This window comes from Branchiostoma belcheri, unplaced genomic scaffold (genome assembly GCF_001625305.1).
Source record: "Branchiostoma belcheri isolate BF01 breed outbred unplaced genomic scaffold, Haploidv18h27 scaffold63, whole genome shotgun sequence".
NCBI lineage: Eukaryota > Metazoa > Chordata > Leptocardii > Amphioxiformes > Branchiostomatidae > Branchiostoma > Branchiostoma belcheri.
This window is the reverse complement of record NW_017804276.1, coordinates 1,245,959-1,262,038: the sequence shown is the minus strand read 5'-3', so window position 1 is coordinate 1,262,038 and position 16,080 is coordinate 1,245,959. Positions and strand designations below refer to the sequence as shown.

The window sequence follows — 16,080 nt, the reverse complement described above, 5'->3', positions numbered from 1 at the left end:
ACGAGTTCCCGCGCGGGAAACTCTCCACCTCCCGTACCTCGGCTTACCTGGTTAAGTGCAAAGGGCACAAGATCGGTGGCATGTCAGGACTCGAACCCAGGACCTCTTGGTTCCGAATCGTGCACTCTGCCGCTACGCCACACGAGCCCACTTTCGTTTGTTTGTTTATTAAGGAATCTCCATTAGTAATATGTACATCACTATTCTTCCTGGAGTCCTATAGAACATAAAAATACAACTATTATTTACATTTACTTCAATTGCTATTATGCTTCAGGAAAACGTATCTTAACAACAATTTTAAACATCAATTATTACATCAATCATTACAACAATTTCGTTAACACAACGTTAACAGTTCGCATCAATTAGGCCATGTTGATTTGATTATATGGATGACATCCACGCGCGCATGGATTTTCGGCCGTTTCCAAAAAAAGTTTTAAACCACACTGTAAATCGTACAAAACAGTTGTAAAATAAGAAAATATATACCGTCAGTTGTAAAAAAATGGAAAACGAAACAAATGCCATAGAATGCCAAACTTACTTACTTACTTACTTAGTTCGAGCTCCCGCTCGAACCAATCCTGAGAATGCCAAAATCAAACGAAAAAGACGGAAACATAAAGAAATGTTCGCCCAGTTCAAATCTGAACTGGCGAGGACCCTGCTGCATTGAGCCACCCCATCATGTCTTGTATATATGTAAATATTACAAACGCACTAATGCACTTGTCCCGTCTTTAGCACACATAAAATCAGTTGTTTTATGTTCCCTTCTCGGTTATCTTTTTTTTTTCACTTTGTTTTTTATGTGCCGGTTCACACATTACTAACAATGCGCAACGGCTGCCAATAATCGATCCTACGTTGTAGGGCTAGGCAGAAATGAAAAAGAAGAAATCTGTTCTTTGTGTATGGAATTGATTGAGCGATCTGTCAATTTGAAATCCCATTGCCAAAAGGGCATGCTTGCAGCAGTCTACGATAGTTCTGGGGAAATACGAGTTTTTGAACACCTCAATTCTTGGTTGATAACTCTGATATTTGAAGGCATGGCTGCCTCTGGTTCTTTTCTTGGCTGGTATCAGATTCTTAGTGGTTGGTACGTCCACCAGTTTATTAGTCATTTTGTACATCATGCACAGTCTGGACAATTTTCTTCTGTTTTCCAGCGACCCCCACTGTAGGTTTCTGTTAGGCAGAAATGAAAAAGAAGAAATATGTTCTTTGTGTATGGAATTAATTGAGTGATCTGTCCAATCTCCTTGCCAAAAGGATATACTTGCAGCGACCGTGTCAGTCCCTGTGTGAGGAGGTCGTGTCAGCCTGCCCGGCAGCCTTCACCAACGGGACTCTCCAGTCAACGGACTGCAGCAGGCTGAACGGTACAAACTGCCTCAACCTGGCATCTCCTCAAGGTACTTTGGTTTATCTACCTCAAGTTTAATCTTTACCTCAAGTTGAACTTTAATCAGTTCATGGAAGAACTGGACTTCTGTGTCTGTGTAGACGGTATAACTGCCATTAATCCGTTATGCTGAGGTCACATTTCCAAACCGGGGCCCGGCCGGGATGTTTAGATTAAGGACAAATTAACAATCTATATCAATAATATACGTAAATAGTTCCCATTATTGATTTTTTTCAACTTTTTTGTGCTTTGTTGTCTTTTATATCATACTTTTCGTTCCATAAGACTGCCCGGCCGAGCCCCGGTTTGGAAATATGACCTCAGCATAACACAATAGCTTCGCAGAATGGGTTAGGGATATATAGATATAAACTTTATTCCAGTTAAAGAAGTACTCTGTTATCATCTCCCTCAAACATAGCAGAGCTACAGCATCTCAATGACAGTTCCCTATGTTCCTTACTACTTCGAGGGTCCACATCACTTTCACACTTTCAAAAATGTAATGTTTTTTATGTAGTTCAAAACTTCATTTACTGTACGTTGTAGATTCCCGTAATTGATAGATCACCAACTTGTCTTGTTTGTATTTGTCTTCATCTTCCACCATGTAATTATGCATGTATCTTGTCAATGACAATGTGTTTTATACTCGTTCTATGTTGGTGAGTAGAAGGTATTATATTTAAGCAACTTTTGATTTTTGCCCAATACTCAATGAATATATGTGAATATTGATCAGGTACGATTCGGATAGTCTTAACATATCCAAGAACGTTTTACCAGGAACGGTTCTGGATACGTAATGCACGTGTTTGGGCAATTGGGTCTGGATAAAGCACAGTTCTGAGTACGACACTGGTGTCTACGGCTGTCTATGTTACACGGAACGACCTGTTACATGTTACAAGTGTAACTTCAAGCGTTGTTTACAGCTGCACTGATACCACCGATCTTGTTCCAGACTGCTACTACGGCAAGGGCCAGAACTACATGGGTACGGCCACGCTACCCATGGAGGGTGACAAGATGTGTCTGAACTGGACGAGCGTTCTGTCTTATCAGCTGCTGTACAACTACAACTGGGCAGACCCGCGGAAAAACTACTGTAGGAACCTCGGTCTAGGTAAGTCTAGTAAAACCCTCTCTGGGGCATAATGTCCAGGTGAGATCCAGGTGCACGGCTAAGTACGGCAGGTGGTGGTGGCGTTGCTCGAAACAAAGTGCAAATCTAAACTACCTGACAGTGTACAATGTGAAAAAAGTGCGGGCCGTCTTAGCATGGCAAGTGATCACTCAGATATGGGAAGGCCCAGTCCCATTTTGAACTTCGGTAGGGATGTGGAAGTGGCTATGTCTGTAGGTAGTTTTTAAGCCTGTTGTGGTACGTGGAATGTAGCTGCTGCGGTATGTGTCTGTTTTACAGTAGAAAGTAAACCCACCCCCACACAATAATATTGATAATAATTTCATTTATTGTTATAAAAGGGGCCTCAACTATTCCTAAGCCCCCTGCAGTATAGTCTGATGTAATAACTGCAGTATAGTATACCACAAATTACCTTAGTATATACATTAGTCCATCACAGATGAGCAAACTGTGCAATACACGTGGGACACAGGCAGCTGTTGCTGGTATTGTGTTCCACACATATAAATGAATACTGGACAGACAATACTCATTTTCACTTGAGTTTAGTGGGGAAAGTCGTGTTAAGTGCCTTTCCCATGGGCACAAGATCGGTGGCATGTCAGGACTCGAACCCGGGACCTCTTGGTCCGAGTAGAGCACGCTGCCGTGGCGCCACACGACCCCACATAATTTTAGTCATGTCAACATTTATTGTTTGTTTGTTTGTTTGTTTGTTTGTTTGTAAATTGTAGAAGGCATGCAGGAGCCTTCTTGTCTGGTCAGCTCTGGTTCAGCAACAGGCGTTGAACTGGTCACCGTGGAACCCTGCGGACTGAAGCCTTGTGGTGGTGAGGACAAATATCATGCCGACTTTCTTCGGTTTGCTTTAGTTTCCAATCAAGTTCTACTCATTTCTAACTTGTTATCCCATGGACGTCATACCTCCAACGTTCCTCATGCTATTCTCTAACACGGGTTGGCTAAGTGAGGGACGAGTACGTCCAGTGAGGGACGAGACCGATAGAGAGATGCCAAGCCATTTTCTAAAACACTTCAAACTTTCTAAAACTTAAAAAAAAAACAATGGCAATAAAATGCAATGTAGTCGAAACCCTATTTCTGCCCCCCCCCCTTACAAAAGCAAGTTCTAATAACAAAGGCCCAAATTGTATGTATGTTTCCACATACTAGTATATGTGTAGTGACGATATTTGGTATGGTAAAATAATAATAACAAAAGCCCAAATTGTATGTATGTTTCCACAAACTAGTTTATGTGGCCATCATGATTGTGGATTGTGACGATATTTGGTATGGCCAAGGTCAAATATTGGCCTCTGGTACCTGACCTTGTTTTTTTTTTGTACGACATATGTTCTACTGATACTATCCTTTCGACAAAATCTTCTTCTATTCCACGTTTACGATCGTACGACCATCGCACGATCTATATGACACCACGAATATCTCACTTCCTCAGCAATCGGATGCAGCGTTCCTCCTGCCGTGGAGTTCGGGACCAGAAGCCCGGTGAAGAACTTCCACCGGCCGGGAGAAAAGGTGTACATCACCTGTAAGGCCGGCTACATGCGGGAGGGGGGCGACATGTTCATAACATGCACAGAAAACGGGACTTGGAGTCAAACGGACAACCTCGGATGCTCGGGTATGGTAGCATATTATATGTAATTTACAGTTCTGCTATGTATATCCTATAATGTAGTAGATAGGCTTGTTGACTTATAATTTTAGCTGTACAGGTAAATTTATATTTTTAGACAAATCTTCTATATTGAAACATACCTGTTCTTACCTTTTTGCCATTACCAAGAAACGAGAAAAAAACGAATTTACATAATCTACTTAATTGTAGTTACTTGACGATGTATATATGTAACGTTATCTGTATTCCATACTTTTGTTGTGACCTGCACTTAACCCAGTGGGTATGTGTGTACAGTAGGTAGCATTATATTCATTCATATAATCTTATGCTGCTCTTGGTAGTGTTTCGAGTTTTTCTAAATGTGTTGTCTCTGTTGGGGGAATGGTATATGATGTAATTCAATCTGGTATTAGACCACTTTCTGAATTCCTCCACATACTACCCACTTACCAGCACCCGGCGCCTGCTGGGAGGAGGGACCTCCCTGCTGTTTGAACTGTCAAAACCACCTCCTATCCACCATGCACCCGAAGCTGTTAGCTCCAATACGAAACATAACCCCAAATCTTAGCCATCAAAAAAATACTTCCTTAACCGAAAGTGCTAAAGTCTCCTATCCTATGAGACTGTATCCCACGTGTCATAAAGTCATTGAAAACGAATTACATTTTATAATAGATTGCCCAACCTATGATGAAAACCGACGAAAATTGTTACAATATATTACATGTAAGACCGATATAACGCTACCCCATACAAAGACAGAGATATTTGATATGATACTATTATGTCCTGTCAATATATCCACTTATGTAGGCCAATTTACACACAGTTCGCTGACAAAACGAGAAAATGTAATGAATTCCTGACACAATATATTACTATCAATAGAGTTAGATTAGTATAATTAATGTCTCCTTATTGTAATACATTGTTTATGAAAGTAGACCAGATTCTTAGTACAGTTAGTAGAACTGTTAGATATTTTTAGCATCACCAACTATGCATGTATGTTAGCATTACCAACTATGTATGTATGTTAGCATCACCAACTATGCATGTATGTTAGCATCACCAACTATGCATGTATGTTAGCATCACCAACTGTGCATGTATGTTAGCATCACCAACTATGTATGTATATTTTGCCATACGTTGTACCCGCTACATCTTAAGTTCTTCTTCTATATCACTTCTATAGTTGACTACAGGATACAGTTGTCCAACACACTGCTGGCCACAGACCGCTACTTGCCTCAACTCCCTCCCAGCACGGGCATCGTCAATATCACCTTCCAGGCCGCCGTGGTCGAAATAATCGACGCAGTAAGTTTTGATACTAACAAAGTAATAGTACCTTCATTTTTGTTTAGTCCTGTGTGATTTTATTAATTAGCATTTTCAGGATATACCTTTATACCGACACTAAGTTCTTTATGAAGCACCATCTTGAAGATACCAGATTGACCATTTTTGCTATTCTTCGATTGATGCGATTTTACTTCTTGGCATTGCATCGTTGGCACAGCATCCCAGTGACAGTTCTCTATGTTCCTTCAAGTTGCTACTTTGAGGGTCCACATCACTTTCACACCTACAAAACTGTAATGTCTTTGATGTAAATCAAAACTTCATTTACTGTACGGGTAGATTCTCGTAATTGATAGATCACCAACTTGTTTTGTTTGTATTTATTTATCTTGGTTTTATCCACCTTGTAATTATGCGTGTATCTTGTCAATGTGTTTTGTACTCGTTGTATGTTTTGAGTAGAAGATGTTATATAAGCATTTTTTTTGCTTTTTGCCCAAAATTCAATAAATATATGTGAATAAATAAATAAATCTTTGACACATGATTTGTCACATTGTCGTGCAGTTTTACGCCTTTTGTTCATTCCCTTACTTACCAGAAGTATCCATTTCCACAGGACGAGAAAAATGAACACATGTTCGGATCCATGGCCTTTCGACTGGTGAGTCGTGGAAACTATTCAGTCAAGTTTTTTTTTTTTAGATCAGCATACACCAGTGAAAACACAGGCACCAAAGCAACCTTTGAAATTATGTTTTTTTTTTATTGAAACATTCAGTGACCAGACGTGGTGGCGACACACTCAAGTTACACTTTTATTCATGTCGCCACCAGACAATGCGTAATACAGGCAAGCAAAGCACAAGTTATCATAGAATACAATAATTTATCAATGAACAAGTGAAACAAATATATAAATACTGACAGGATTGATCAAGATGTTACAAAAGCCGTTTGATTCTAACAAAAAATGTCTGTACATGTAGTAGTATTTGAGTATTGTACATTGTTCACAGAAAAGAAGAACCTCTTCAAAATAAATGTACCAGAATACCATCTCAAAGATCATTCAAGTCAGCAATAAAGCCAATCATTGTTTTCAAGTTGCCAAAAGGGGTATTTCGTTGTTGAGTGTAGTTAGGGCAGTGTAACAAAAAGTGACTAATGTTTTTTACATGGGTGACCACAGGAACAAGCTGGACTTGAAACTAAATTACGAGAACCTATGCTTCTACGTTCTATGACGAAATGTGTGTCATCGCTTAAGTTGTATCATAATAGACTACCAAAGCCCAAAATACTTCGCAGAGGTTTGAAATCTCCGGTGTTTTTTTTACAGAGCTGGAAAGACAACCGCCTGTCCTGGACTCCCGCTAAGTATGGCGATGTGAATCAACTGGTCCTGACCACGAAGGATGTGTGGACACCAAATATCTTCCTCTACAGGAAGTAAGCCGTTGTAGTTAGGATTACTCAAGCAGCTGGATAGACTTGTTTGTTTATTTGTTTGTTTGTCTGTTTGTTTGTTTGTTTAAGGAAACTCCAATTAGTGATAACACATCACCATTCTTCCTGGAGTCCTCTTACACACATAAAATACAACATTATATCATTAACTATTATTTACATACACTTTTAACTACTTTCAAAGAAAACTTGTCTTATCAACATTTGACATATGATGATAATTATACAATAAGCGTCAATGTGTTACACTAAGAATTAACCACATTGAACAATATTATTTACAAAAAGTTATGCTGAATTTCAGTTTCTAGGTTTTGAATAGTAAAATACACATTGAGCATCAATTAATACATCAATTAATAACAATATTACATTATACAAATTAACCAAAAAACAATTGTACTAGATGTCTGACAGGCCCGAAGTCATGAATTTGTTTAAAGTATATTCAAAACGTTTACCACCAGGAGGTTCAAGTAGAATCCACTTCTCGTCAGTGACTGTACATACAATGATGAAGTTCAGCGTATGACTGTACGTTTGTTTATTAACTCCATGAAAAAATGGAGGTATTGTTTTTGGCGCGTCTCTGTGTGTGTATGTGTATTTGTGTGTGTGTGTGTGTGTGTGTGTGTGTGTGTGTGTGTGTGTGTGTGTGTGTGTGTGTGTGTGTGTGTGTTTCCGCACATTTGTAGTCAGCATAACTTCAGAACTCCTTTATGGATTGTGATGATGTTTGGTATGCTGGTAGGTCTTAGGAAGCCAAAGGTCAAGGTCAAATATGGGCCTCCTAGTGGCTGACCTTGGTACTGCAGTAGAACTTCCGGAAAAATGGGTGTGCGGGGTGGCAGAGAAACAGATGTGCAGGGTGGCAGGGAAAACAGATGTGCGGGGTGGAGGCAGCGCCTGCCCGGTTTGATTAATGGGTTCTCCCTCGGGAAAAGCCTACATGACCATATCCAGGCCAAAGGTGGTACTGTGTGTTTGAAACCAAAAACCTGTGTTATTTTGTTCTGTACTATAGTGTACTGTGTAAAAACATTTAGAAAAACTCATGTATTTCATGAAGGTATGAGATCTCCGAATTCTTGTTACTTACAGCGGAGATGCCAAGTTCAGCACGTTTCCAGATGCACCCGTCACAGTCACCAGTGACGGAGAGGTTGGGTGGGACATCGTGGATCTCCTGACGACAACCTGCGACCTCGGTAAGATTTCAACCACCAAATGGTGATGGCCAATGGTAGTTTTTGGTGCCAGCCGTGTTTCATCAACATATCCTTTAAATAATAATCACAAAGTTTTCCCCAAAGCGCTTATTAACCCTAGCTAAACCTAACCCTAACCCTAGCTAAAGTAAATATCGATCAAAACAGGGACACCTTGGTATCATTGGAAAGCTCATCCGGCCAGAAGATCAAAACTGCAAACCAAAAGTAGATATTGTTTGTCGTTGCCGAGATATTTCAATTAAAAGTTAACCCTAACCCTAATCTAACCCTAACTAAAACAGGAACATCTTGGTATCATTAGAAAGCTCATCCGGCCAGAAAATAAAAACCGCAAACCAAAAGTAGATATTGTTTGTCGTTGCCGAGATATTTCAATTTAAAGTTAATCCTAATCCTTACCCTAATTAATGGGGCTGTGCCATACGCTTTACCATTTTCCTGTGCAAACGTATACTGTAACTTTTTTTCGTCACTTCATGTTCAACCACGTGCACGTGTCCCACATGTAATGAAAATATTGAAGATGAATTTCACTTTGTTATGTCTTGTCCCACCTATAGAAAAGAACGAGATACATTTTTACAGACTATTACCACTAAGACAAAGTTCACCATACCTGGTACACAGTGCGATACATTCCATAAATTATTGTCATGTCCAACTACCATATCTGCCTACGTAAGCCAATTTCTGTACACTTTATTTCATAAGCGAGATCATATCATCAGTACATGTCCATATTGTAACTCATATACTATATAGATAGTAGTTTGTAGTAAGAAATGTAATAAGATAGTTTAGTTTTGTAATGTTGTTGTATTACTGCCACACATTGTACCATGTACGATTGTCGAGCAATAAAGTTCATTCATTCGTGTTTAAAGTTGAAACTTTTGGTCCAACACAAAAAAATTCTCTCACCTAGAGCTTTCGACCAGTCACTCTGGTCTTCCTCAGTAGACTGACCCAGTGAAACTTGTCACGTGGCTTCTTTGAAGTGTGACATCAACACTGGGTCAAAGGTATCCGGTAGACGATGTCGGCCCCCGTCGGTTCAATGTAGGGCGATGGGCCCTGATGTATATGGCTTCCTTCACCCCTCTCAAGAAATAGTCTTGTTCAGTGTCTAAACTCCTTAGATTATATAGATAGATCTCATTCATTCGTATTGTTGCAGAGCCGGCTCTCTTCCCCTTTGACACCATGTCGTGCCCAGTGTGCCTGGGAACGACGACAAGTGTAGAACGGTTTCATTGCAAAGACGAACAGGACAGCGAGAAGACGATACAGTCGGACTCGTACATAGACCATTTCATGAAATGCGGCGATCAAATAGAGGAAGTTGTGGACCAATGGAACGGAAAATGGACGGTATCTATTAAGTTTCTTTCGCATAATCGGTAAACCCCATAAGGCGTAACACACCAGTTTTGTACATGTACGTACATGTACAAGCTGCGTAAGACCGGATTGTAAGGTTTGAACCACTCACACCGGGAAGGTCCTCTACTCTTTTCAATAAGTGCGGTGGGTTCTTTAACGTGCATGGGTTGTGGCTCTCAAACAAATTTCTGTTTGTTTGTTTGTTTAGTACTCTGAAAAAAATTATCAGTTTACTGAATAAACGACTAGGACATCCTATATACATTTTTTTTTAAATTTTGCAATAATTGTTTGTATCTAAGGAATACGAAACTAATGGTAGGACTGAAGGAAATGCATTTCAATACAGGCGTTTCCTGAACAATATGTTACCAACTTGGATCAGCAAAATTGCATAAACATAGCACATTAGGGTATTATAAAGATAGTAGAATTCTTTTCCAGATTCAGATTGGCAGATCAAGTTATTATGATTTTTCTCTACACCAGGTTTCAGTTACTGGCGGAGCTTTCGGGAGCGGCTGTATCGAAGTAATGTTTGCCCGCATCCCAACGTTCCACTTCTGCGCCACTCTGTCTCCGCCCATCATCCTCTCCATCCTCATGTGCATCACGTTCCTAGTTCCCACAGACAAGGTCAGGAAATCGCATACGTCTATAAAAAATATGCAAATACTTAGTATGTGATTAGGATTTATAATACGCTTATGCATCCTCCCGACGAAGGGGTGCTTCCTTGCTAGTAGCTGTATCAACCCTGCCAAACTACCCGGCCAAAACCACTTCTACAGGCTGACGAGCTTCAGCCAATCAGAGGCATAGCTTTCGGTAGTGTAAAGCTAGGCCAAAGGTTGTTTGGAAACTGTAAGCCAATCACATTATGGCTTACATCGCTTCTTTGGTTTCAATGAAAACATCCTGTCAGCTATGTTTGGGGCCAAATGTGCAGAGAATTGTTTGAATCGGCATTAGCAGCGCACGGTACAGACACTGCTTCACAACAGAGACGTCTTCCTAAGTGTAAGGATAGGTGGGGGAAAGGTCTGAGTTGTATTTTAGCCAGCGAAACAGGAACCCAGAAATGTTTTACATGTCCGCCATGTTGAATTTAGGTAATCTGTGTGCTGATTGGTGTGTGCCAAATAAGGCAAGCTCATGAATATTTATAAATCAGGCCCTGAAGAGGACGACTGTGGGACTGATGGGGCAGAGGTAATCCCAAGGCTGACTAACGTATTTGCCGCGGGATAGCTCTGCCTTTGGCATAATGTTTAACCATTGGTTAATAATATAAAATATATAAATTATTAATAATAATATAAACACAGCCCAAACATGCGTTGTGTCTATCTAGGGAGATCGTATCTCATTTGGCATCACGATTCTGCTGTCCATGGTGGTCTCTCTCGTCTTTATCACGGATGTACTACCGGCCAAGGGCTCCATGCCTGTTGTTGGTAAGGGTTCTTGTATTTGGCTATGGTGATTTTTCAAAGAGGGAAATTTTGGAAAGAGTTCATTACATAATATTATTTGTTAAATGCAAAGAAGCAAGCTGTTTTAGTCTTAGATTGGTTTGAAAAGTGTAACCAATGAAAGCATCAGTTTATACTTAAAGCATGAATGTAACTACGCTAGTTATCTATGCAATTTGATTTTTTTTTTAATTTTTGATTTGATTTATTGAAATTGCAACAGTGCAATACACCCGGGACAGCGGCAGCTGTTGCTGGTGTTGTGTCCAGCAACAGCTACCGCTTACATACAAGCAAATACTGGTACAAAGTCTTGTGCCTTTCCCAAGGGAACAAGATCAGTATCATGTCAGGACTCGAACCCGAGACCTCTTGATTCCGAGTCGCGCACGCTGCCGCTGCGCCACACGACCCCACAATTTATGCAAGACACAGTGCGACTGTAGTGCTAATAAAACCTTTTAACCAAGGCACGTAACAACATTATGCTGACTTTTGTCATCTCTACCTACTTACTTCCAGCGATCCTGCTCGTACTGTACATGTGCCTGATGGGGATATTCATGCTTATCACTGTTGTCACTTCCAGCGATCCTGCTTGTACTGTACATGTGTCTGATGGGGATATTCATGCTTATCACTGTTGTCACTTCCAGCGATCCTGCTCGTACTGTACATGTTGTAGAATTTAGGGATCGGTGTACTTTAGGTGTTGGGCTAACTTTACTCACGCAAGTTACGCGTCTATATGATCTGCTAGTTAACCAAGTAAAACACACGGAGACGGGTCGATTCAGATTGTACGGGCTGTTGTATTATGATCTATCTGCTGTATATACAAGTCAATACCGAGTCGATGGTCTAGTTACAATGGTCTAGTCTTAGAGTTGCAAGTACAATGGTCTAGGTTACAGGAGTGGAATCTACGAACTACAAGGAGTGTGTGTCACTAACCTGGGGTCCTGGTCTCGACTGATTCAAACGGAAGCGGCTAGCTAATATCTAATCCTGACGCTGACTGCTCTCACCAGTCATTGGCTAATCTAATGAGGATGTAAATGAACTAAGGAGGTAACTATCTAAATATGGCTACTAAGCACTACGTCATATGTCACTACGTCACGGGAACCATAAATCACTAAATCAGGGCTGTTACACTATCCCCTCTCCTTTAAGCAGTGTGCGTCCTCGTACACTACCTAACTATAATCACCAGGAGAGTATGTTAACTAAAATCACCGTACAATCAGAACATGAAAAAAGAAGGGAAAAAAAAAGTAAAAAAAATAACAGAGTTTGACATGTCCATACTATACATCAAGTGTCTTAGCTTGACCCAACAAGAGTACCAAAAAATGTCGAGAGCCGGCTACCCAACCCTACTCATCCATAAAATATTGCCGAAAGAAATCCGAAAAAGAGTATGTCAATCTTTCATGAGGGGGAGGTACGATTTTTCCTGTGCTCTAACCGACTGCAGGTGTTTACTCACCTGTGGTACTCCTGTTTATGTATCCACCATACATAATCATAATCACACTTGTCAAAATACATGTCAAAATAACATAGTCATACATCGCAAGGTAACACAAGGCAATAGTAAGCTACAATACAATATGATACGTTACGATAAGACTAAACTACTATAAGATACAGATATTTACAGTTCTGAGTGTGCTTCACAAAGATCAGGACCAAGGCGTGACGGCGGGGACTGGCACATACCACACGACAAGGGGCAGGCGCACGAGCGGCACCGACGGAAGACGAAACTCTCACAAGAACACCTGGATAATCACTTAAACTGACACCCGAGTAGCCTTAACGCATACTCACCAGAGGAGAGATTTACTCCTAATCTCCTTGGAGATTACTGACTCAATCCTCAAAGTCATACTATACCTGAGAGATGGGCACGCAGCACGCGAACGACGTCGGCTGGAGAAGCTACCTCCTTGACTACGGCGTGCAGAACAGAAACGTGTATACCTACCATCCTCTCAGCTCCGGAGGTACTTCACATGTCCTCGGGAACGACTAAAACTTACTACTACCTGATACCTAAAACCCAGGTACGTAGCCACAGTGATTCACAGGGGGGGACAGAGATCGACAACGCAATCGGCACGCGCTCAGGCGCCACCCCACCCCGCCGAACGATAAGTGCCGTCTAAAACCCAGTGTACGCGGAGGTTTGACCTTGTTCTGCACAACTCAGGTAAGGAGTCCGACTAGTCACTAGAGTCACTATAGTCCAGTTCTATGTAATCATCCAGACGCGTCGGTCTCCGTCGCTGCCGGCGTGGTCTCGGTCGCAGGTCGTCAACAGCGGCGCTCGTCGAAGGTGGCGTCGGTCGCAGAACGTCGGCAGCATGGCTCGTTGAACTCCGTCCCGGGTCGTCGACATCGGGGTCGTCAGGGCACGTCAGGTAGGCACTGGAACCGTCCGTGTCAGGATACACAGCGTCCAGGTTAGCAGGCTGTCTCAGCATGGGTCGCTCATCGCCAACAGCGTCCCGGTTAGCAGGATGTCTCTGCCTGGGTTGTACCGGAACCTTCGGTCTGGTCTCCCCATCAGCCTCATCATCACCGTCGGACGTCTGGTCAGAACCTGAAATGGAAGAAGAAAAAGTGCCCTGGGAGGCCTCCTCCCCTGACGTTACGGGACTCTCTGAAAGGGAAGGTGCGGGGCGCCGGTTACGGTTAGGGCGGGCAGGACGGCGGGGACCGTCATTCCGCGGGTCGTAATCCGGATCCACCTGTGTGTGTGAGAAAGGTATGAGATTCTCAAAATGCACTACCTTCTGCTGTCGTCTCCCTCTCATGTTGCGCACTTCGTACGTAAGATCGCCAATGCGGCGCACGACCTCAAACGGGCCGTCATACTTCCGCGCCAATTTCCGGGCAAGTCCCTTTCCTACCTGTTTGTGGAGAACAAAGACAGTATCGCCAATGTCATAGGGCTTGCCATACGTTTTCTGGTCGAAGAGCTCTTTCTGTCTACGTTGCTGTTGTTGTGTATTCTCCTGCACCATTTTGAATACTAGCGGTAGGCGGTTTTGGATTACCTCCACGTAGTCAGGGACTTCACCAACGAAAGTAGGGACACGCGCCATGAGGTGAATGGGGAGGCGAGCCTCGCGACCGTGCAGTAAAAAGAAAGGCGAAAAACCAGTGGTCGCGTGGCAACTGGTATTGTAAGCAAACTTGACTGCAGGCAAGTGCTCATCCCAGTCCCGCTGGTTGGACGCCACGTAAGCGCGCAAGATGTTTCCCATGGTCCTGTTGAAGCGCTCAACAAGACCATCTGATTGGGGGTGATAAGGCGTCGTCCGAGTCTTATGGATTTTCATCAGCCGACAAAGGCCCTTCACCAACACAGAATCGAAATTTCTACCCTGATCTGTGTGTAAAGACTGTGGGGGGCCGTGGACACAAATCCAACCTTTGTAAAAGCACTTAGCCACAGACTCCGCCGTCTCATCCTCCATTGGGAAAATCTCGACCCACTTAGTAAAATAGTCCGACGCGACCAAAATGTACTTGTTACCCGAACGCGACTTCGGGTAAGGGCCAGCGATGTCCATGGCGACGCGGTCGTTAGGGAAGCCGACTATGCTAGACTGCAGGGGGCCTCGGGGTTTGCGTCTGCCAGTCTTGCTCCGGATGCACGTCTCACAGCCGGACACGTGGGCAGTCACGTCGTGTTGCATGCCGGGCCAGTGGAAGGCAGACCTAAGTTTATCTAGGGTCTTATCTACGCCTAGATGACCGCCCAGCGGGTCGTCATGGACCATCTTAAGTACGCGAGGGACGAGCGCCCTTGGGAGCAGTAGTTGCAGCTGTTGTCCCAGGCCCTCATTTCTAGTCCAATTTCTGTAAAGAACGCCGTCCCTAAATTCTAGACATGGCCAATGAGAATACAGCGTGCGTTGTTCCCGAGTTAGCCTTTGTAGGTCTAACTGGTTAGGTTGAGTGCCTCTTTGCATGTCCAAAACGAGGCAAATCACTAAATCAGGGCTGTTACAATGTGTCTGATGGGGATATTCATGCTTATCACTGTTGTCACTTCCAGCGATCCTGCTTGTACTGTACATGTGTCTGATGGGGATATTCATGCTTATCACTGTTGTCACTTCCAGCGATCCTGCCTGTACTGTACATGTGCCTGATGGGGATATTCATGCTTATCACTGTTGTCACTTCCAGCGATCCTGCTTGCGCTGTACATGTGCCTGATGGGGATATCCATGCTTATAACTGTTGTTACTTCCAGCGATCCTGCTTGTACTGTACATGTGCCTGATGGGGATATTCATGCTTATCACTGTTGTCGTCATCAAGATCAGCACATACGTAAGTCAACAATCAGCCTCATACTGTAGCTGCATGGCACCATTAACACAAACCATCAGAAGGGTAGTCATGGTTCTTTTCAGATTAGGCCACAGCAAGTAATTTCTATGCATGATATCAGTGCGCGCATCGATTTTCGGCTGATTTGGGGGGAAAAAGACATTTTGTTGCCCTTTGACAGTGGCTAACATGCCGAAAATGGGCAAAATTGCATGCCTTGCCATGCTGGAACGTGTATGCATATATGACAGATAAACATAAAGAGAGGAGACAAGGCAAGGCTCTGATGTATTGTTTTAACTTTTAGTTTGATACAGTGATGTATTTCATTCCTTTTATATGTTCCCACTGAATCAAAACCATTTGTACAATGATTGAAATCGATATTAAATTGTTAAATATCGTTGTATGTACATTGTTGATGCTTTACTGTACTTATGTCTTTTTATATGTATTCAGTGTATTTTCCATGTATGTGATTATGTAATTTTAATATTTGAGCCTTGGACGATCAGCCCTAAAAGGCTTCGAAATATAAATATAAATAAAATGAAATGTCCCCAATTCGCTAAAGTTAAAGGTGTTGGCCATTAAGCTTCTAGAACCCTGACCAGTAGCGTAATACAGTCAAACCAGGT

The 16,080-nt window shown here is 42.4% G+C and overlaps 1 protein-coding gene across 1 annotated transcript in view; it reads left to right on the top strand.

Annotated features, from left to right (window-relative positions):
* LOC109483203 overlaps positions 1-16,080 on the top strand; it is a 53,624-nt gene that overhangs the window by 8,835 nt on the left and 28,709 nt on the right. Inside the window, exons 6-17 of the mRNA XM_019786184.1 lie at positions 1,282-1,424; positions 2,382-2,543; positions 3,302-3,397; positions 4,030-4,215; positions 5,417-5,541; positions 6,146-6,190; positions 6,869-6,978; positions 8,098-8,204; positions 9,406-9,599; positions 10,101-10,247; positions 10,966-11,068; positions 15,363-15,442. Of these exons, the coding sequence (XP_019641743.1) occupies positions 1,282-1,424; positions 2,382-2,543; positions 3,302-3,397; positions 4,030-4,215; positions 5,417-5,541; positions 6,146-6,190; positions 6,869-6,978; positions 8,098-8,204; positions 9,406-9,599; positions 10,101-10,247; positions 10,966-11,068; positions 15,363-15,442 (1,498 nt within the window). The remainder of the gene's footprint in view (positions 1-1,281; positions 1,425-2,381; positions 2,544-3,301; positions 3,398-4,029; positions 4,216-5,416; positions 5,542-6,145; positions 6,191-6,868; positions 6,979-8,097; positions 8,205-9,405; positions 9,600-10,100; positions 10,248-10,965; positions 11,069-15,362; positions 15,443-16,080) is intronic.